General features: G+C 41.3%; 1 protein-coding gene across 3 annotated transcripts in view; it reads right to left on the bottom strand.

The window, feature by feature from the left end:
* The window catches only part of NELL1 (neural EGFL like 1), a 778,808-nt gene that overhangs the window by 662,295 nt on the left and 93,349 nt on the right, over positions 1–23,164 (bottom strand). For all 3 annotated transcript variants that reach the window (XM_058546145.1, XM_058546147.1, XM_058546146.1), the window contains exon 4: positions 3,661–3,831. In XM_058546145.1, coding sequence (XP_058402128.1) covers positions 3,661–3,831 — 171 coding nt within the window. The remainder of the gene's footprint in view (positions 1–3,660; positions 3,832–23,164) is intronic.

Genomic DNA, 23,164 nt, shown 5'->3' with positions numbered 1-23,164 from the left:
CAGCCTCAGAGCAGTGGACTTGCCTGGGACATCCTCCCTTTCTGATTTCTTGTTTTTATGGGCCCTGAAACTTCTGCAGCGTCTCTCCCCTGGATGACTCCCTGCTGTGCTGGTGACTTTGTCCTGGGAAGTCCACGAATTACAGAGGCGCTGTGGCAGTGGTGGGGGCAAAGGTTTGGGAGTTAGATCTGGTTCAAAGTTTGGACTCTATGCTTCTTACATTATGTGACTGAGACCGAGTCGCTTATCTTCTCTGAGCCCTTCTAATTCCAAATCTGTAAAATGGGTCTAAAAATTGTCCCCATTTGGCTATGCTAAGGAATACTATGCCTAGCACATTACCTGGTCTGTAGTAGATGCTCAATAAAGGTAGGTCCTTTCTCCCATGCCAATGCAATGGGTTTTGTTAATAAGATTCCATATCTTACCAAACAACTCCAAAGATTAGCAAAATAAGATATGTGGGAGGAAAGTAATAGAAAGGAGCAAACTGCTCTCATTGAATCAGGCTCTTACCTTCCCTCATGTTCCAGGTTCAGTGCCAATGGTCCCCACTGTTGGCTTGCATAGCCTGGCAGTCAGAGCAGACACTCATGAGTCAGACTCAAGTCCAAATCCTAGCACTGTCACTTATTAGCAGCAGGATTGCAGACAATGTAACCTCTGTTCCATCATTTTAAAACAAGAAAGATAACCACATCAGTGTGGGATGAGCTAATCTACGTAAACGGCTTAGCACTGTGCCTGCACAGTCACCACTCAATGCAAGTTATCACATCACCACTTATTTCCAACCAGCAGAACTCTAGTGAGTGACAGGCTGAGAGAAATAAGATAGTATAATTCTGAGAATAAAAGGAACCAAAAAGTAAGACTCTCATGGCGGTTTGAAATACATGGCTTAGAGAGTACAAATCAGCCTGTGAAATTCACCCACTGGGAAGGTGGCCTAGATAAGCGGTAGCCCAGCACCTTGATAAAGGGGCAGTCCTTCCGCCACTCTAGAATCAGCTAGTGCTGGCTAGGAAGACGCTTATGAAGAAGATGCACCAGACACTACCCTCTTCCTAATCTTTCCCTCCTCCTCACTGGGGCTCTGCTTCAGGCACTAGTTTTCCAGAGTCTCTCATTTATTTGTTGCCTCCCAGCCTCTCCTCCAGCTTCCTCCCCCTCTGTCTAAATGGGTGGTTTTGAAATGACAGTCCACACACCAAGGCTAGACAGCCGGCATAAGAACTACATGGAGAGCTCGTTAATACAGCTTCTCAAGTCGCACCCTCAGGGATTCTGATCCAGTTGGTCAGAGATGGGACCTAGTCATTCATATTTTTTTTTTATAAGATCCCTAGTAATTCTTACGTGTAGTCAGGTTTGGGAACTATCTTTCTAGACTCTTCCTACACCAAAATCAAAATTTCTCTCTCATGGCCCAGGCCTTTCTCTCCCCTGACCTACCTAAACAGCTCATTTGTGTTTGGGTCCATGAATCATTAACTGACAACAACTTTGTTTTCCCTCCAAGATCTCACATAAAGGACATGTTATACCATGATCCTAAGTATGAAAAATTTCAGGAGAAGGGAAGAAGTATTTAGAATCCCCTCAGTCCATTCTTTATAAACGGGTCTGACTCTGAAGAATATTGGGGGCTCCAGCTCTCCCATCCTCTCCCCACTTTCCTGGTAGAGAGGCCGTGGTAGCCAAGGACATACAGTGGGTGAAAGTTTGGAGACTGAGTCAAAGAGACAAATTAGATGTGCAGAATAAATAATAATATTAACAATAACAACAAACACGTATTGAGTGCCAAAGCCAAGTACTACTCTGAGCACCTTACGTGGATTGTCTCATTTAACATTCCCATCTCTGAGTACGTGTTAGTATTTTTATTCCCAGTTTACAAATTAAAAAACTGAGATGCAAAGAAGTGAACTTGCCCAAATTCACACAGCTAACAAGTGGCCAAGGATGGCAGAAGAGACTATTTCATAGGCACCAGAGAATTTGTGAAGGCATGAAACCTTAGATTAGCAGAAACATATCCTCTTTTTCCTCTTCTCCAGAGAGAAGAATATTGAAAATAGAAGATAAAAGATTTGGAAGGAGGAAGCAAACAATTGCATAGTAAGAAAACCGCCGTGTCTCCAGGACTTTTCAGTTGGGAATTCCTAACCCAGGGTTTTGAGGCCTCTTTCTGGCCTGGGGCAGAGGAGGACATGCAGGGCCCTTCCCCTGCTCTCCTATTTGGGCAGTATAAGAACTACACGGAGCAGTGGGTAGGGGGCACCAAGAGTGTTACCTGACAGACCACTTTAATTCTAGATAATTAAACGGGCCAATGAGCTCCTGATGGTGGAAAAGGAGAGAGTGGCTGAGGGCTAGCTTTATCCAGGCTGCCCAGCCCAGGACTACAGGATAAACAGGAGCCAGTGGTTTCTATGGAAACTTTGTCCAGGAACACAAATTATATCTGACTGAAGCCACAATTCTTCAGAAGTCCAGAAAGCACCTTAAATAGATACCATCAAAACGGACCAAGACTCGCTTCAGGATGGCGGAACTTCCCTTAAGCCTGACGCTAGTTTCTGTTCTCTGCCCTTCCGAAAGAGACTGCAGAGCTGGAGTGGCAAGCACATGCAAGTGTCTCCTCCTCAGACCTGCAGTCTGGAGCTGACTGACCTTGGATTATCCCTCTTCCTGTTGGGTTCTGGAAAGGAGGCTGTCCCCAACATGCCTGTTCTTTATCCTGGGCCCCGGGGAGCAAGTCCTGTGGCTGAACACCCATTTTAACTTAGATGGTATCATTAATGAGAACCAACAATTCACGGGCATTGCTTGCACCGCAAAAAAATTCTCTATAATAAGACTCAGATCACTATCCATAAGGATTTTCAGTGGGTTCTGGGGGGATCAAAACACTCCCCTTGACCATCATTATCCAGCTGTCCAGCCACAAATGATCCAATAGAGACCAATAGCCTCCTTTTTCCAGCTGGCAGTAAATCTGACTCCTGTGACAGATGTAGGGGACAGACAAAGCCTTCCCACCCCAACCCACAACCTCCTGTAAAACTCCCCAGATCTCACAAATTGTCCCACCATCCTCTGACAAGCTGGAAGTCTCATTCCTCTGCAGAGAATGGATGGCATCTATTCCAAAAGATTCAATGAACAGCCTCTTTAAGAAGCCTCCATTTGGAAAAGATATTTAAGCAAAGCTGTGCTTGATGAAGTGAAATAGAATTAGCCGCTTCAGTAGCACAGACTTCTCAGATTCATTCCAAGGTAGACCGGCTTAGTTGCCTCCAAGTGGAATGAACTCAACAGCAATATATCACAGTTAACCGTGATCACAGCTCCACGGAATTTCAGCTGGCACCTGGAATACACCAAGGGGCACTTAATATTCCCCAATCTGTAATCAACCTTTTGTACATTTGTTACTAATCACAGGATACTGTTTCATCTTAATGCGCTGTTTTCTTAGTGAATTACAGTGGGTCATTTCAGCACGCCTAATGGCCCACTTGGTAGATTCAATTATAATTAGGGTCCCTTGGTTTTTGTTTCCAAGCAAGGCTTAGAGGGGGTTGATTTTACCCCCTTCCCATTGCTTGATTTCAAGGGCAGAATCAGGAAAGAGCAAAGGCAAAGACATACCTGTTGCAGTCGATGTGGAGCAGGAGATGAGAGGCACTAACTGACAGCGCGACCTTGTGCCACCGTCCGTCTGCCATCCGGTAGGGAAGCGCCTCTGTCCTGGGCTTCCCGTTATGTATATAGTGATATCGAATCTCATCCCTCAGACCACTGCTCTCCAGTTCAAAATAGCTGTATGTAAAGTAACAAAAATGTGTTTTATTTTACTTCTGAATTTTATAGAAATCAGTCCTCACTACTTACTACCTTACTACCAGATTCAGAATCTAAAATTAGCTAAACATGACACAAAGAGCTACAACCCAAAATCAATTGTACCATCTGGAATCCAACTCACCTATTGTCTGTGAACCCTCATGGAGACACCTGAAGCCTCTGACATGGAGACTGACTGATCCACTGTGAGGTGACAGGCCACAGCCAATTAGCAAAGCTTGCTACAGCGTCTCTTAAATACTTAAAAGTCCAGTTCAGAACCCTCTTTCGACTGTCTAAAAAAGGCCATTCATGTGGAATGAACTTATTGATGTTTATTTTTATTACTGTCATTTTTACTTTTTCAAGAATTAAAGGAAAATAGAGGCCATGTTGGATATCAGGCATTGAAATAATTGTCAGAGTGAAGAGATTAGTAAGACTTTTTTTTTTTCTTCCTCCTGGACAAAAAGCTATAAGCAGACAACAATTCCTAGATAACGCCCAGAGGAGGAAAGGTTGAAGCTACTCACATATGGACCAGTATTCCAAATTATCATGGGATGAAACATGCAATTGAGTTTTTCCTTTCCCCAGATTGTTATCACGTTTTCCAGATCCATGAAAAACTCTTAGCACCACAACTGCAGTGTGCACTTTAGTCATAAAACATAGCAGGCAGCTCTGGGACATTCCTCAGACACGCATTCCTCAGACAGCTCAGGGCTGATACTTTCATGGGTGGATGACCTAGTTAGTCCTCTATGCCTCTCTTCTGAAATGTGTCATCATTGTCATTGTCAAAATCGGGCCTAATCTCACTGCCAGCCATTGCACTAGGCATTTAACACATACTATCTAATTTATCACTCACAAAAACCTACAAGACTGATATTATTATACCTTTTTAAAAGTTAAAAGGCAAAGATTCTGGAATTTAACATACCCAAGCCAGGACTTAAACTCAGGTCTACATTTGACAGCCTCTGCACTTTCCACCAGTTTGCTGCTTATCTCAGAGACACGATGACAAAGTCATAAAGATGGCCTCGGCTGGCACTATCTCCCAGCAACTCATTCATACAGACAACTCTAGAACAACTCGCTTAAACAGGAAACCAGATTCAGTCCCCAGATGTAGAAAGACCTACTGCTTCTCCTCTAATCTGCTCTCCTGACCCCACTAGCCAGATCGTCTTTAATCTAAAACACAAAAAGCATCTTCCAGGAGGACTGAAATGAATATATCAAGAAACAGCCTCTATTATGCCTGACTCCCAAATCTCAAGTCAGAGAACAAATGCGTATTTCTTGCTCATCTTTCACAGGATCTTCCCAAGAGAGCCGGGCAGGGGAAGCAGAGTCAGGACCAGCCTCAACCCACCTCATTTGCACTAGACAAAGAATCGGGCATAAACTGAAGAGGGTACTTATACTATCGCGGCGGGCTCCTGGGCCCAGGTACATGCTCATTAGTAATAATAAATATAATACATATAAGACTGCAAAGGAGGAAATCCCTTAACATAGAATACATTCATTTTAAGAGAACTCTCCAAATTTCTTCTAAGCAGCTAGAACATTGGAAGAATCAAACAATCAAGGAACTTGAAAGGTCAAGACCACCTTAGAGATTATCTATTCATTCATTCACTCAATGTGTCATTACTGAACATATAGTGAAGGGCTAAAATTTAAAATGTAGATCCTGTTCTCAAGATGCTTTGAGACTAGTGGAAAAAGGAAATAAAATATGTCCCCCTCCCCCCTAAAAAGCTAAAAACTGGCCTAAGAGAAACAAATGAGAGGCAAGGGAAACTGTCATCTCCTGAGTGACTGCCATGTGCCGGGAATGGGCCAAGTGCTTTCACAAACATCATCTCATCTAATTTCTTCAAAGGAGACATTATCATATCTATTTTTATAGATGAGTTCACATATGATCCAAGACATTAAATACCTTGCCCAAGACCATACAGCTCCTGTATAGAAAAGCAGCATGATCTGATATTTGAGACCTTACCAAGATTAACACATTGGGAAAATCTCTCAATTACTTTATTTTAACAATATACTACTGCTGGAGAAAGGGGAATGACCTTGAAAGGACTTCAATCAATGACAATTAGAAATGCTCATAGAGATCACTTGATGGAATCATTAAAAAAAAGGGAGGCAGATATATTTGACCAGATTTAGTCATTATTCCTGGGGTTATGGCCCCATTGAGCAAGTGCTCAATGTATTATAGGCAGCTCTTTTAAAGAACACTTCACAAGGCATTGGAGTAAGTGGTTACCTTGGGGTAATCACAAATATGCAGCTACGAGAAAAGAAATCTGCCCTGTCGTTCTCAATAGGGCAGAGTAGATACTTGTGTCTTAGGGTAAAGTCTCTGACAGCATCATGCACATATTTAAAAGTCCTGTATCTCAAACCACTGGGGTAAAAGTCAAGATGATGTATTTTTTTTTAAACGTTAGATAAGTGCTGAAGTGGCCCTAGGGATGACAAAGACGCTGGACGGCTAAGTGATATCTGGATACAACTGTTTCACAAGTGCCGAGAGGGGAATGAGGCAGTATTTTGAGGCAGTAACCTTCTGCTAACAGAGATGGGAGGCTCAGTCCTGAGAGCAACCTGGAGGAGGTGGTCGTTTGGCCTGAAGGCATTTGGCTGTAGCCTGGCAGGAAGACTCACGATTTGTAGTAGAGCCCTGTTCTTCAAAGTACGGTCCACAGACCAGCAGCAGCATCGCCTGTGCAAATTCAGATTATGGGGCCCCAACCAAGACATACTTGAATCAGACTCTGCATCTTTTGTGTGTGTGTGTGTGAGGAAGCTCAACCCTGAGCTAACATCCATGCCAACCCTCCTCTTTTTGTTTTTGCTGAGACAAGACTGGCTGTGGGCTAACATTCATGCCCATCTTCCTCCACTTTGTATGGAACGCCACCACAGCATGGCCTGACAAGCGGTGCGTCGGTGCACACCCAGGATCCAAACCCGGGCCGCCAGCAGCGGAGCCCGCGCACTTAACCGCTAGGCCACGGGGCCGGCCCCCAGAATCTGCATCTTAATAAGACCCCCAGATGATTCATGTGCACATCAAGGGTTAAGAAGCACTGTAGCAGAGTACACCAGCTGTTGCTTTCCCTTCTGGCCAGAAGGTCAGGGTGAGGGAAGTAGAAGTTTGTTGCTATGAGCAGTGAGTAAGAGCCTGTGGTGCTGGCAGGGAGAGGAGGGGCGCTGGAAGTGACTGTAAGTGACCACAAGCAAGTGTCTAGGGAGCTCTGGCCAGCCACTCTCTTCAGGCCTCTAGTGCTTCAGGCTCTTCTCGGGATTTTGGGGTGCAGGTAGCTCTGTAAGTGATAAAATCACCATCTAGATTTTGAGAGCAGCATTCTGTCCCTTAGCCTTGGACCTCAGAGAAGTGTGCTGTTCCAATGACCTGTCTTGGCTCCCAGAAAAGCCTGTTCATCCTTCAAATATCTGAAAACAGCAATCATATTCACTATGAAGTTTTCTGTTTTTTCAGACCAAGCATCCCCGGCTCCTTCCTTTATACTCCTGTCCCCCACCTAGACTATGAGACCCTCCTGGACAAGAATTCTGCCTTCCTCCTCTTCCCAGATCCTTCCCCATGTTGGTCATCATGCTCTAGGTATGGTAAAATGGATCCATTTCCCCCTCAAATACAGCATCCATGAATAAAGACACTTCCTCTGGGCTGTGCACGACTACGAGTGCATCCTAACGCTTACACTGACCTTCCCATCGTCTAACACCACAAGCGCTTTCACACGAAATACTATGAAGGTGAATCTTTCCCACTCCTTTTACATAGCTAAATTATTTAAACCTAAGCCCTTACTTAAATGCTAAGCAGACTCTATCCACAATCAGCATGAATAGTTCTCCAAAGCCCACCCTTGAGCATTAGGAACAATCGGAGTTACCATGAACTGAAGTCAAATTTCACAAGACTATCCGAATTCCATGCTATACTGGGAAATAAGATTCAGGAACAACAATTGCAAGTAACATAGGTAGATCAAGATCAAGTTATTTTTATTTAAATATTTGTCATTTTCCCTAAAACTTATACGAAAGGATCCACTGAGATTTTATATATGTACAAATATATATAAATATTTAACATATTTAAATATAACATCTTCAATATTTAATAATTAATATTTAATATTAGTAAATTATACTACAATAATTATAATTATTATATAAATGTGTATATTAAATATTATATTTTTTATATATAAATAATAGACTGGATGGCTATACATGCTCAAAATGTTAACATGGTTATTGCTGGATGAATGTGTCGCTTTGGATGAAAACAGAAAAAGCTAATTTTAAATGGTATCCAGTACTAATTCATTAATAAAGGCAAAAAGTTTCTTAGAAAAAATCTCTTTCCCAGCAATTCCACAAGGATATATATTGGCTCTTTGGAGAAATGCCTCACACCCCAAAGAGCTCCAGAGCTAGTGCAGTGCCTGTTTACACTCAGCAGTGGCCTCTCTGTGCCTCTGAGCAAACAACCACTTCCTAGGAGTCTGGGGGTGGGGAGGTCAAGGCAAAATGGATTCGGGAAACAAGGCCACTCCTACGTGTATCCCTGGCAGGATTATCGGGACAGGGAGAAAGACAGGCAGGCCTCTCGCTACTTTCTCTAAAGGGAAACAAATCATCATATTCATATAGAAACCACCTGGGCGGACCATTCCCCCAAATACTGAAAAGCACCAAAGACGGTGAAAAAAAAAATCAGTTTCCCTAGCATAGTGCCTAGAATTTTATGGGACCTCAGGAAGGTTAACTCTACCTTTATGATGATAATGATAATAACAAAACCAAATATAACTAACGTTCATTTAATAATAGTTAATACTTATTGGGGTTTATCATTGCCAGGGAATGCCTTTAGGTTTTTACATTTCATATCAAAATTTAGTCATGCATCACTTGACAGGGACACGTTCTGAGAAACGTGTCACTAGGCAATTTCATTGTTGTGTGAACATCATAGAGTGTACTCACGAAAACCTAGCTGGTGTAGCCTACTACACACCTAGGCTCTATGGTACTAATCTTATGGGACCACCTTTGTATATGCAGTCCATTGTTGACTGAAACATTATGCAGCGCATGACTGTAATCCCTACCACAACTCTATGAGCTATTTATCTGTTTGTTATTTGCTTTAACAAACACTTCCACAAGACTGACTATGGGCCAGGCACTATTCTACAAACATTTACTCATTTAATCCTCAGAGTAAGCTTAAAAATTACCAGCTTTTACCATCTTTATTTTATAGAGGATGATATCAAGGCAAAGAGAGATTAAATAACCTTCCCAAGGCCTCACAGCTAGGGAAGAGCAGAACTAGGATTCAAGCAAGCGTGGTCTGGCTCCAGGGTTCACGATTTGTGCAGCATCCCAAGTCCATATGTTTAACCACTACCTCATTTTACAGAAAAGAAATGCAAGGTTTGAAGCTCACACAGCTAAAGGTAGCAGAACTAGGACTGGGAGCTGGGTCTGGTAGACACCAAAGTGGGTGCTCCCAATGGCAACATCCCATTACTTTCTGCTGTGTAAGATGTTTTAAATATACTAACTCTAATTCTGCCAACGATCTTAAATGTCAGTTATTAAATGCACATTATAAGTATGAAAAATGAGGTTCAAATTGATAAAGTGCCTTGCCCAAAGTCACATAACTCCTATGATTCAAATCCAGGTCTGCTTGATTCCAGGACCCATGTTCTTTACATGACACTGTATTTCTCTCCAGGTACAGTGGCATGATCAGATCAGGGTGAGAGGGCAAGAGAGTTCAGGTGAACTCAGCTAGCCCCCATCCTCGGTCCCCGTGATGCTCCATGCTATGACGGCATCCCTCTGCAGACTCAAGGGTAATCCCCCATTCCTCATGCCATGAGAAAAACACCATCACAGAGAGAAATTCCACAGCTGTTCGTGTAGAAGTTCTTTTCCTTCTCCTGGGCCTTTTTGTTCACTGCTGGGATAATGAAGAGAAGAAGCCAAATGAGGTAGTAAAATGAGGTAGTGGTTAAACATATGGACTTGGGATGCTGCAGGAAGGTATACAGTGTCCTACCTCAGGCCAGGGGTCTCAAGGACTGTGTATACTGAGAGGCAATGGCACGATTTTTAAGTAAATAGTACTGCAAAGAACACTGGCCCAAGGATACTGAGCCCGGATTTCAACATCAAACCTGCTGCAGAAAAACCACATAATCTTTGGCAAATATGTCCCTGCCTCTCTGTACCTTGGTTTCTCCTGTCTGTTAAATAAAGTGATTAGCTCCGATCCACAATGCCCAAGGATTCCTTGGAAGGGACTTAGGGTCTGTGGCAGAGGGAAAGGAAGGGGCACCAGAGAAGCTTCACTCTCATCTGTTACATAAATTGGAGTTTCCCATAAGATTTCATTTGGAGAAAGAGACCGCTTCTAAAGACAGTCTGAAACCACTGAACTAAATAGTCTTTAAGGTCCAGCTGAGGTCTAAATTTCTGTAATTCATATGCTACTTTGCAAACTGATAAACTTGAAAAGAAACTGAATAATTGGTTAGTGAGTTAGTTTCATCCTACCCTTGACTTTTCTGGCAAAGCTTAGGCTGCAGGCTCCTTAGCAGCCTAGAGAAGAAAGGCTAGGAGATGGCAAATGTGGCAAACGTTCACGCCCCCACCCTTCTCCCTGAGCACACACCAGTCACCCTGAATCTAGGAGGGACCATACGACTTGTCGTCACCAACAAAACACGGGCAGAGGTGATGTGTATGACCAGGCTAGGCAGTTAAGAAAGCGTGTGCCTTATCCATGCCGGTTGCAGAGGGTCCCATAGAGGATTCTGAGGCCTTAGTGGGTGGTAGTGTCATTAGATGGAATAAGCCTGGGTCCTTTAATGACTGCATGGAGCCATTCCTCACACAGACTAACACTGAACTGGGAACCAAAGTAAATCTCTACCGATAACAATCCACAGAGATTTAGAGGTTATCAGACCACCTTGACTCGTTAAAGAGAGGTACAGGAACGTGAAACGGAGGAAAGGCAAAAAAGTTGAGAAGTAACCATGGACACGAAGCATTACTAGACTATAAATAGAAAGATATGGCAGGAGGCATAAATACAGTCATCGTCTGTCCTGTATGTGAGAGATAAACTGTATTGCATGGCCTGATATTCTGTTTGGCAAATGGTATTTTCCAAAAATACCCACAGTATCTCCCATCTCACATGCTCTTCTACAATGGAATCTTGACATTCTTCCAACACAAAGGCGAGATCTATGTCCCCTCCCCTTGAATCTGGGTGGGGCTGTCAGTGCTTTGAGGGCAAAAATAATGCTTGGTGACTTCCAAGGCTGGGTCATAAAATGAGGCAGTTTCTTGTTTGCCAGAGCACTTGAAGCCCTGAGTTACCGTGTAAGAAGTCTGACTACCCTAAGGCCACTACGCTGTAGGGAAGCCCAGACCATACTGGGGAGGCTGCACATAGGTGCTCTGGTCAACAGCCCCAACTGAGATCCCAGCCAACCTCCAGGATAAACACCAGACACGTGAGTGAAAACCTCCAGATGGTTTCCCCAGCTGTCCACTCTTCCCAGCTGAAGTCACATCCATCGTGGAACAGAGACAAGCCGTCCCTCTGGACTCTGTTCAAACTCCTGACCCACAGAATCTGTGAGCATAATAAGTTTGGGGATGGTTTGTCACACATCAGTAGAAATTGGAACACTCTAACTTCAGGGATACAGGTTTTTACCTTTAAAAATGGAAACTATCATTTAAGTATGCCCCTACTAAATGCCTGGGGTCATTGGCCAGATGATCAAATCCTAAAGCGCCGATTTTCTGCTTACAGCCCCATAGACTTAGAACTAGGCATTTTCTTCTAACATCAAAAATGGAATTCTGCCACCAAAAATGCAACTTAAACTTATCAATACGTTATTGTATCTTTTAAAAATGCATAATTTTAGTAGCTACTTAAAGAAATAAATACCAAAAGAATACATTGGAATCTTTCTCACTAATCCATTATTTTTCTTGTACCAAATCCCAACATTTTGGCCTCAAATACCATGTCTACTGAAATGGAAGTGGCCACCTCGGTGGTCCTTTTATAAATCAGATTTCTTCTGTGGGTTCTAGCCCCACGTTCTCTCCCAGTCTACACAGCTATTTGACTAAGTTAAAGGAGAGTCATAATTTACCTGGACAAACTTCCATTACTCTCAACTTCTACTTCCTTTATTCAGGGCAATATGGTGTAGTAGAAAGAGCATATACACACCAGAAAAAAATGTGCCTGGTATACAAGGGGCTTCAGAGCCCAGCCAACTTGCGTTCAAACCCTGCCTCAGCTATTTAATCCCTGTGAATGTGGACAAGACACATCGCTTCCTCAAGCCTCCTTTTCTTTATCTAGTAGAAAATAACAACATCTACTTCACAGGTTTCTTTCGAGGAAAAAAAAATGACAACACATTTGCAAATCACCTTACGAAGTCCCTAATGTCCACTAGTGATTATGATTTCCCATCCTTATTCCTTCGGCATACCTGGAAAGGAACAGCCTCCTAGAGGTGTGATGCTGCTGAAAGGTAGACATCCCGCCTTTTCTCAGAAAGAAGTGCTTCTCTGCCTTCTGCTTTCCCTTGTTTAGACTTGACCTGGTGATTTCTTTGCATTTCTAAACTTACATACTAGTTCTGTACTCAATCCTCTTAGCAAACATCTAGCAAGAGATTAACAGTGACGGCAATTAGAAACTGCCTCTGTTACTGAAAATAAACCATTCACTGTTAAGTGAAATGTAAAAATAAAGTTCTTTATACCTATTCAAAACAGTTCCATTACAGTCTTTAAAAGCATAGGAGTAACCATGCTGTTCTTACTGAAGTAAAGGCTGGCTTCCAACCTTCCCAGATACTGAGAGCCAGGAGAAAAGACATGATACTTTGGAAAGTTAAAACAGAAAAAAAACCTTAATTGGGAGAAGAAATTTAAAATAAAAGCAACCAATGAGCTGGTTTACTAGAACAAAGGGGAAAACAGGTCATTAGTTTTTCACTGCCAAGGCCTCCAAATACAGTCAAATATTAATATTGATTAAGCAAACAAGCCCAAGGCTGGAGCTTAGAATCACACAATTGCATCTTATCTTAAGCCTAAGGTAGAGCTCCAGAGCTCCAGGACCTCAAAATTAAGATGTTTCTGAAACAAGATTTAAGAAAGAGGAACCAAAATAACAGTAGTTGTAGCCCTGGCCGACACATATATAGCACTTTCTACACTTCCGTCTAAGTTTTACTAAAGACTTAAAGAGAAGAAATATTATTGCCAAATAAGAAGCATAAAGGGGCTGGCCCTGTTGCGTAGCAGTTAAGTGCGCGTGCTCTGCTGCTGGTGGCCCAGGTTCGGATCCCAAGTGCGGACCAACGCACTGCTTGTCAGGCCATGTTGTGGCGGCGTCCCACATAGAGTGGAGGAAGATCAGCATGGGTGTTAGCTCAGGGCTAGTCTTCCTCAGCAAAAAGAGGAGGATTGGCATGGATGTTAGCTCAGGGCTGATCTTCCTTGCACACAAAAAAAAGAAGCATAAAGCCTTCAGTTTTAAATTTTTAAGTTCTAAGTTTAAGTTTTTCTTAACTCGAATTTTTTTTTACTTCTAACATTCAAAAATAAATTAATATATCTTTAAGGTATTCAGTGAAAAATTTTCCTCTCATCCCTTTCCTCCATATTCCCAGTACCCAAGTCCCTCATAGGCAACAACAGTTATCAGTTTCCTGTGTATCTTTTTGAAGTTTTATTAATAAACTGTTTTAGAACAGTTTAGATTTTCAGAAAAATTGCAAAGATGGTACAGAGAATTGTCATATATCCCACAGCCAATTTCTCCTATTATTAACATCTTACATTCATATGCCACATTTATCACAACTAGTGAACCAATATGGATACATTATTAAGTAAAGTCTATACTTTAGTCGGATGTCTTTAGTTTTTACCTAATAACACTTTTCTGTTCCATGATCCCATCCAGGACACCGCATTCAATCGTCACGTCTCATTAGGCTCCTTTTAGCTGTGACAGTTCAGACTTGCTTTGTTTTTTATGACCTTGGGAATTTTGAGAGTTACTGACGGGTAATTGTTGAATTTCCCCCAGTTGGAATTTGTCTAATGTTTTTCTCATGCTTAGACTTGGGTTGTAGATTTTTAGAAGGAAGACCACAGAGGTAAAGTATAATTCTCATAACATCATATCCAGGATACATAGTGTCAACATGACTTATCACGTGTGATGTTAACCTTGGTGTCAACCGGCCTGGCTGAGGTAGTGTCTGTCAGGTTTCTGCACTGTCAAGTTGCTCCTCCCCTCCTCCCTTTCCACACCATCCTCTTTGGAAGGAAGTCCCTACGTGCCATCCACACTTAAGGAGTGGGGAGTCATGCCCCGCCTCCTCAAGGACACAGTAGCTACATATGTTATTTGGAATTCTACTGCAAGGGGATTTGCCTATTCTCGCCACTGATTTATTGATTCAATCATTTATTTAAAAGTGTGTACTCACAGGTTATTTTTCATACTTTGGGTTACCATCCAATACTGGTTTGTTATTTTGTTGCTCAAATTGTTCCAGCTTTGACCATTGGAAGTTTTTTAGTTGGCTCCCATGTCCCCCTTTGACATAGTCCCATCACTTGTGGGTTACTGGTTTTGTTTTGAGCACTTCCTTAGTTTCTGGTACTACAAGATGCTCAAGGCTTTCTTATATATTTCCTGACCCAGTCCTAGAATCAATCATTTCTCCAAAGAGACCTAGTTGTTTTTATTGGAGAATGGTATTAGAAACCAAGATCTGGATGATAGGTGTATTCATTGCTACTGGGGTATTGTTGCTTCTAGGCCCTCTCTGCTGATAGAGTAAAGAGATATATGTGGTAAAAAAAAAAAAAACCAGTGCAGACATACATATAAATATTTCTATGTGTCTGTCTGTATCTAAATTAAGCTAAACATGAGTTCATACTGATGCCTTAAACTCTAATCCAGTACCACATGGGTCATTCTAGTCTTTTCCCCATACCTATCTGTAACCTCCCACAATCCACCATCCATTTACTTAATTGTTCACTTCCAGTGTACACACACCATAATTTTAGAATTGTTAACCCACACCCTCATGTAAACACCTTTATCAACAGAGTGAAATGTCTATGCACAGTTCCTTTTGCCTTTAGTCTTACAGACTCCACTTGTTTTCCAAGTCACTCAGGTCAGCAGCTTTCTCTCTAAATTCACTTTTTATTGAGGTTGTTTCACACATTTGTAATACAGTTAGACTGTTTAGTCACATTCCTCATTCCATCCTGGGATCCCCGACCGCCTGAATGATTTTTTTTTAAATATGCATACATTAAGGTTCACTCTTTGTGCTGTAAATTTTTATGGGTTTTGATAAATGCATAGTATCATGTATCCACCACTAGAGCATCACACACAATAGTTTCACTGCCTGAAAAAATCCTGTTCTTCACCTACTTAACCCTCCCCCATCCCTCAAAGCCCCTAGAAATCACTGCTCTGTTTATCTAAATCTGCATAGTTTTGCCTTTTCCAGAATGTCATATAAATGGAATCATACAGAATGTAGCCTTTTCAGACTGGGTTCCTTGACCTAGTAATATGCATTTAAGATTCATTCATGTCTTCGCATGGCTTGACAGTTCATTCTTTTTTTTTTTAATCACAGAATAGTAGCCTGTGTTATAGACGTATCACAGTTTATCCACTCACCTATTGAAGGATATTTTGGTTGCTTCCTGTTTTAGGTGATTATAAGTAAAACAGATTAGTAACATTTATGTGCAGGTTTTTATGTGAAAATAAGTTTTCAAATCAACTGGATAAGCATCCAGGAGTGTGATTGCTGGATTGTATACTAAGACTATGTTTGGCTTTGTAAGATATTATCTAGCTGCCTTCCAAAGTGGCTGCACTATATTACATTCCCGCCAGCAATGAATGAGAGTTCCTGTTGCTATACATCCTCACCAGCAATTGCTGTTGTCAGTTTTTTTGGATTTTAGCCATTCTAATCAGTATGTAAGGGTATCTCATATTTAATTTGCATTTCCCTAATGACAAATGATATTGAGCATCTTTTTACATGTTGATTTGTCATTTATATATCTTCTTTGACGAGGTGTCTGTTCAGATCTTTTGCCCATTTTTTACTGGGTTGTTTGTTTACTCATTGTTGAGTTTTAAGAGTTCTTGGCATATTTTAAGCAAATCCTTTAACAGATGTGTTTTACAAATATTTCTCCTAGTCTCTGACTTGTTTTTTTCATTCTCTTAATAGTGTCTTTTCCAGAGCACAAGATTTTTGTTTTAGTAAAATGCAACTTACCAATTTTTTCTTTCATGGTTCATACACTTGATGTTACATTTGATGATGTTGCACTTATCATCAAACCCAAGGTCATGTAGATTTTCTCCTTTGTTTTCTTCTAGAAGTTTTATTGGTTTGCATTTCACATTAAGGTTTATGATTCATTTTTGGCTAATTTTTGTGAAAGGTGTAAGGTCTTTGTCAAAGTTCATTTTTGTGCATAAGTACATCAAATTGTTTCAGCATCATTTGATAAAATGATTATCCTTTCTTCCAGAGGCTTTTATGCTATAAAAGCAAATATGAATATTGTTTTTTTCCCAACTTTCTAACATAAATGGCAGTACACTATCCTCACTGTTCTATGCTTTTTTATTTCCACTTAATGTAACAAGAGATCTTTTTTATATAGAGCTTCTTCTTTATCCTTACAGTTTTCAATTTTATTTGATACATATTCTCTCACTCAAAATTAAAATCACTGACCTCTTTGTAGCACAAATCCAGCCTACAAGTAGTTAAAGGCCCATTTTCTCAAGGCTAATCCAGGCTTACATACTGTGAAAGCAAGATAGAAAATCAGATGCAAGGGATGGCACTAAATGTTAAGTAAGTAGCAATCACTGAGTAGTATAAAGATCTTTGATACATACCTCCCTTCAAGGAATTTACATGCCACTTGATGAGGTAAAAAAAAAAAATCTTATAGAAAAATAGACAACAATATAAGCCTGACCTTTAAAGAAAGAGAAAAAAATCCATTCTTGAATGGTGATCCAGGAAAGTTTCAAAAAGGAGGCTGATGTAGAAGAACTATTTAGATTGGAAGGAGAAGGGTGAGAAAGGAGCTTCAGGAGGGGGAAGTACAAGTAAGGCCATGGAGGAAGAAATGTATCTGGCAGTCTCAGGCAACAGAGAAAGAACAGGTGTGGATAGCATTCAGGATGTGTACAAGAGGAGCACAGAGGAGTTGGAAAGCAGCCAAAAGGGTAAACTGAGGCAAGATTCATAGAACCAGTCTCTGACATGTGGTCCTTAACCTACACCCTAGTGGTTCTGAAACCATTTTCTGCTATTACAAATAGACAGGTGATGTTCACAGGCATGAAACACTCCCATAGGTGTCAGAATTTCTGGTACATTACCTCCAACGCCAGTCCTTTCTCCCTGCTCTCAGAAAGTACGTCAAATCAGTGGCTCTAACATATCCCAACTCCACTCTAACATGTTAGGGTACTTTTTAACATAAGTTAATCACTAATTTATATCTCCAGTCTAGACCTGTCTTCTGAGCTGTATACTTGTATAGCCAACTATCTACTCAACAACTCCACTTGGACCCTCCAAATTCATTAAGCTCAAGATATAAATTCTGATCTTTCCCCCCAAACCTGGTCCTTAGCCATTATATCCTATATCAAGATGAAAGCTAAAAACCTAAGCATTTTCCTTGACACTTCTCTCCCTGTGCCTGATGTGCAACCCATCAGCAAGTCTTATTGCTCCTATTCCTAGGTATCTACTGTATCCATCCACTCACCTCTTCCACTGCCACCAGGGTCAGCTAAGCCACCATCATCTCTTACTAGCAACTGCATAGCCTCCCAACTTGTCTCCTTGAATCCACTCTGATCCCTTCCAATCCATTCTATGGTCAAAGCCATCTTTTTAAAACAAAAATCCAATCATGTCATTAATTCCTTCCAACCATCCCCCACTCCCTAAGCTTAAAATCCATCAATGACTTCTCACTGCTGTTGAGCATAAGACTCCAATTCTTACACACAGCCTTCAAGAATCCACGTGCTCCGGCCCCTGCCCATCTTTCCAGCTTCAGCTTGTGCACTCTCTGCTTTGCTCTGTGCATACCAACGTTCTTTCAAGTCTTCAAACATTCTATGCTCCCTCCCGCTACAACATACTTATACATCCCGTCCCCACTATCTGGAACACTCTTACTCTCCTTCTTTACCTAGTTAACTTCTGCTCATCCTTTGCTCTCACCTTAAATGTCACCTCCCCAGGAAGACTTCACCAATACGCATTCCCCACTACCACCAGGCTTTTTTATGGGACTATGTTCCTTTCCATCACAGAACTTATCTCTGTTTCTACTTACATATTTTCCTCACTATTTTGTTAAGATCTGTCTCTCCCACTGGATTGAATATACAGATCATGTATGTTTTTGCTCATCATTGCATCCTCAGAGCCTAGCACAGGGCCTAGAATACAGTAGACTTGATAGTTATTTTTGTAATAAAATGAATGAATATATTAATAAACCTCTGGTTTTTATTAACAGTAATAAATTATTTATGGTGCATCTCACAGCTGATTGTGACATATCAAACTGCTTTGACAATGAAGTTGAAAATCACTCTTGTAGAAAATAAAAGTTCCTTGTCAAGAAGGTAATTCAGTAAAACTACCATTTAAATAATGATAATATTCATAATAATTGCTAACATTTATCAAGTTCTTACCATATGCCAGCTTGGTAAGTACTTTACATACAATATTGCAGTGAGTTCTTGAAACAATCCTGTGAATGGGGAGCTATCATTATCTTCATTAAACAAGTGAAGAAGCCAAGTCACAGAGAAGTTAAATGACTTGACCAAAGACAAAGCTAGGACAGTGATGCCTAAGCCAGACTCTCTCAGATGAAAGAACCATGAGAATCAACACAGAATCACCCATCCCACAAGTGAAACTACCACCCACACTTAAGAGTCACTGGGAAGGCTGACGTCATGGACGGAGAGTTGCATTGTGAAAGGCCAGCCAGTCTGAGGTGGAAACAAACTAACTCTGAGCAGACCCCAGGTAGAACCTCCTCTGTCCATGGTGCTGATGGCTCCACAATACTGGAAGCTGAGAGTGAATGCCTCAGGGAACATGGGCTAGTGATCCCTGACTTCTGTTAGGAAGACATGAGCTCTCAACAAAATATATAGTGAGGTATACTGTACAAAACTACTTATCATCACTGGATTGCTGTAAGAACTCAAAAAATGTCAGCTATTATTATCGTTACGTAAATGTTGCTTTACTGAATCACCTCATTGATAAGAAACTTATTTTCTACAGAATTATTCTCAACTTGAATGTCAAAGCAGTTTGATGTACCACAATAAGCTGTGAGATGTGCTATATTTAATTTTATTACTGTTAATAAAAACCAGAGGTTTTTTAATATATTCATTTACTCCAAAAATAATTATTACATCACTACCATAGGGCCTAATACGCGAGGCCCTATGCTAAGCTCTGAAGTTACAATGATGAGCAAAAACAGACACGGTCCATGTGTTCATAGAGTTTACAATCCAGTGGGAGAGACAAGCATTAACAAAATAATCATACTAATAAATGTAAAGTTGGAAACAGAAATAAGCACTGTGAAGGAAAGAAACATGGTTCTATGACAAAGCCTGATCAGTTTAAGTCACACTGGGATAAGGCCACCCAGACTGATGAGCACAGGCTAAACATGAGCATTATAAAGGATCTCTCATGAACGTGTACAGTTACTAAGAAGAACTGTGCATGAGGAATGAGCTTAGAAGATGGGGCCCAGCTGGGCCTAAGAGGTAACATTTGTTCACAGTAAGACACCCAACAGGTGACAGGTCATATGGTAAATCTCTGAAGGTGCCATTAAGAAGGCAAGTGTAGCAAGTTCCTACCCAGCCCACTTGCCATTACAAAGCCTCCTTTGTGGCCAGTATCCCTACCAGTGGAATAAATGACTCAACATTTCCATGGGTGAGATTACTGCCACCACCTATCCTGAATAGCCTGTCCCCTCCTCAAAAAAGGACACTTGGATCAGGTGAATTCATCTAAAATAAATTTGCCTAGGGCTAATATATGTAAGTGAAAATTTGCCTAAAGCAGCTTTGTCTGAAACCAAATTTGACTAAAACCAATTTACCTTCCTATCACATGAGAATTGTTCTGAACTTCACAAACATGAATTTTATGTCAGTAGCACTATTAGGGGAAATCATCACTAAGTAAACTGGCTATTAGGTAAATTGATTTCAGAATAATTCATTTTGGGCAAGCTTGGAGCACCTCAGCCCAATCTCCAGCAGTTCAGAAGGCAGATGAGGTGGCTCCAGGCTGTAGGGCTGCCTCTCACGTTCAATAGAACTTTAGGAAGCCAGTAAACCAGACTCCCTCCACCTTCCAACAAAAAACTAATGGGCTTCAAAATTAATCAATTTTTACTGTGCTGCCAGAATTCCTGTTACTTTCCCCATCTCCATCATGCCTGCTAAGGGCTGAAGAGACTTCCTGCCCACCACCATCCTGAAGCTGCCTTTGTCTTAACCCCTGATCTGCTCAGACCACCCAGGCATCTGACAGGTAGAGCTGTGAAAGCAATGTATTTTTTTTAAGTGCTCCACAGACTTTAAGGTGTATGTGTGTCATCCTGTAAAAATGCAGGTCTGATTCAGTGGGTCTGCCTGGGGTCTAAGAGACTGCATTTCTTTTTTTCTTTTTTTTTTTTTGTTTGTGAAGAAGACTAGCTCGGAGCTAACATCTGATGCCAATCCTCCCCTTTTTTCTTGAGGAAGAGTGGCCCTGAGCTAACATCCGTGCCCATCCTCCTCTACTTTATATGGGATGCCGCCACAGCATGGCTTACGAAGCAGTGCCTCGGTGCGCACCCGGGATCAGAACATGCGAACCCCGGGCCGCCGAAGCGGAGCATGCACACTTAACTGCTTGAGCCACCGGGCCACCCCGACACCGCATTTCTAATAAGCCCCAGGTGATGCTGCTGTGCTGGTCTGCAGGCCACACTCTCTGTCACAAGGTCTTATAAGGTAAGCATGGCTGTTAAGATGTGCAGGTTGGATTGGAGGTGAAATTGACTAGATATGAGGAGGTCTTTAGGAGGTACTCTTCTCTGGTCTTGGACATTAGGATGCAAGAAGGAGGAGATCAGAGACTTACTCACATATTCTAAGTCTGAAACTGTAGCTAAAACTTTGTTGGCAACCAGAGAGAGTTTGCTGGGCAATTGCTTCCAAACAGCAAGAAAGTGTCAAAAGTCGAGTCTCCTAAAAAGAAGATGCAGTAAATGCTTTCCATAACAGGAGTTTCACAGTCACATAAAATATATCCCTGCCTACCTTGGAAATGTATTCTTAAGAGTTCTTCCCTTTCCATGACGCAAAGAGGCCGAGAAAAACTATTTTTTCTAAGTTTTTCTAAGTTTTCTAAGTTCTAAACTATTTTTCTATGCTAAGAATGTCCTTTAACAGAAAACCCTACAATGAAATATAAAAAGAAATTCTGCTGCCCTAGTTAAACCACAAAGAAGTTAGAACACAAGGTGAAAAAAGAAGTTGGGGAGAGCAGTGGGATCAAGATAAGACTAGGCATTACTCCCCAACCTATTTCCTTCTTCCACAAACAGCCCAACAGGAACACACCTCCTCACGCTAGTGACTCAACAGCAGGTTCCCATCTGGGGCCTGGAAAAGACCTTTATAAATTACTGCATCCTTTAATTACAAATAGAAACTTTACAGTGAAAAAATCTGTCAGGTTCCACTTCAACAAAGTGATCAAGGTTAACGTGACCAGTAATAAGATTTATCGATGTTGGGAACCCCTTGACCTGATGCATGGAGAAAACATATCATTTCTATAGTATTCTTGCCCCTAAATGCATAACATAATCATGAGAAAATGTCAGAATCTCAAATTAAGGGGCATTCTACAAAATAACTGGCCAGTGTTCTTCAAAAGTGTCAAAGTCACGGAAGACAAAGAAAGTCTGAGGAATTGGCACATTTTGGAGATTAAGGAGAAATAGTAACTAAATACAATGTGAGATCCTGGACAGGATCCTGGAAGAGGTAAAAAAAAAAAAAAAGAGGGGGGATATTAGTGGAAAAACTGGTAAAATTCAAATAAGGAGTGTAATTTGGTTCATAGCCCTGCCGCAATGTTAATCTCCTGGTTTTGTCCTTTTTCCATGGTCATGTAAGATATGAACATTAGAGGAAACTAGGTGAGGGACGTAGAAGAACTCTCTGTACCATTTCTGCAACTTCACTCTAGGTCTAAAATTAGTTCAAAAGAAAAAGTTAGAAAATAAATTACTATTTGCTCCCCCAAGAGGCAGAGCCAAGGAAGATATACCAGCGGTTGACATCTCAATGGAAATGTCTATGACATTTTTTCATACTTGGGAAAAATCAAAGACTGGATCCTATGGACACTCTTGAATCTGCTTTTTCTCAGCAAGACCTTGGCTCAGGGCTTCTCCATATCTCCCCAGGCATTGGGCCATTCTTACAATAAACCAAGGGAAGTTATCATCTCACCCTGGTACCAATTGTGAATCCACCTTCCACTTGTCACATAATTGTAGAAAAGTGAAACCTTAAGAACAGCTAGAAAATGAGACACTAAAACTGACTGGAAGAGACTTTCTGGGGGAAAAAATTGAGAAAGAGATAAAGACAGCAAGAGAAATATATTAAGGCTTCTCCCATTATACAGGAGATTGGGGGGGTGGGTATCTGAGAGCAGGGAAGGCCTGAGGGCATGTAGAGGACAATAATCAATTCCTGGGAAAGAGGAACCCCAAAATAGTTCCATAAGCCCTCTCTCCAGCCATCCTGAGCAAGAAATGTGTAGGCACAGGCCTCTATTCTCAACCTTGAAAAAGAGCTCGGTAAATGGCTCAGTCATTAAGATAATGACAAACGTGTTTATTAATTATTATTATTTCTTTTCTGGGTCTCTAGAGGTTGCAAGTTAGATGTAGAGACCAGATTTCAAACCTGACTGATTGTAACAGATATTCTAAGAGT

Source organism: Diceros bicornis, chromosome 7 (assembly GCF_020826845.1).
Source record: "Diceros bicornis minor isolate mBicDic1 chromosome 7, mDicBic1.mat.cur, whole genome shotgun sequence".
NCBI lineage: Eukaryota > Metazoa > Chordata > Mammalia > Perissodactyla > Rhinocerotidae > Diceros > Diceros bicornis.
Note: the sequence above shows the minus strand (reverse complement) of the source record. Positions and strands in the feature narration are given on the sequence as shown.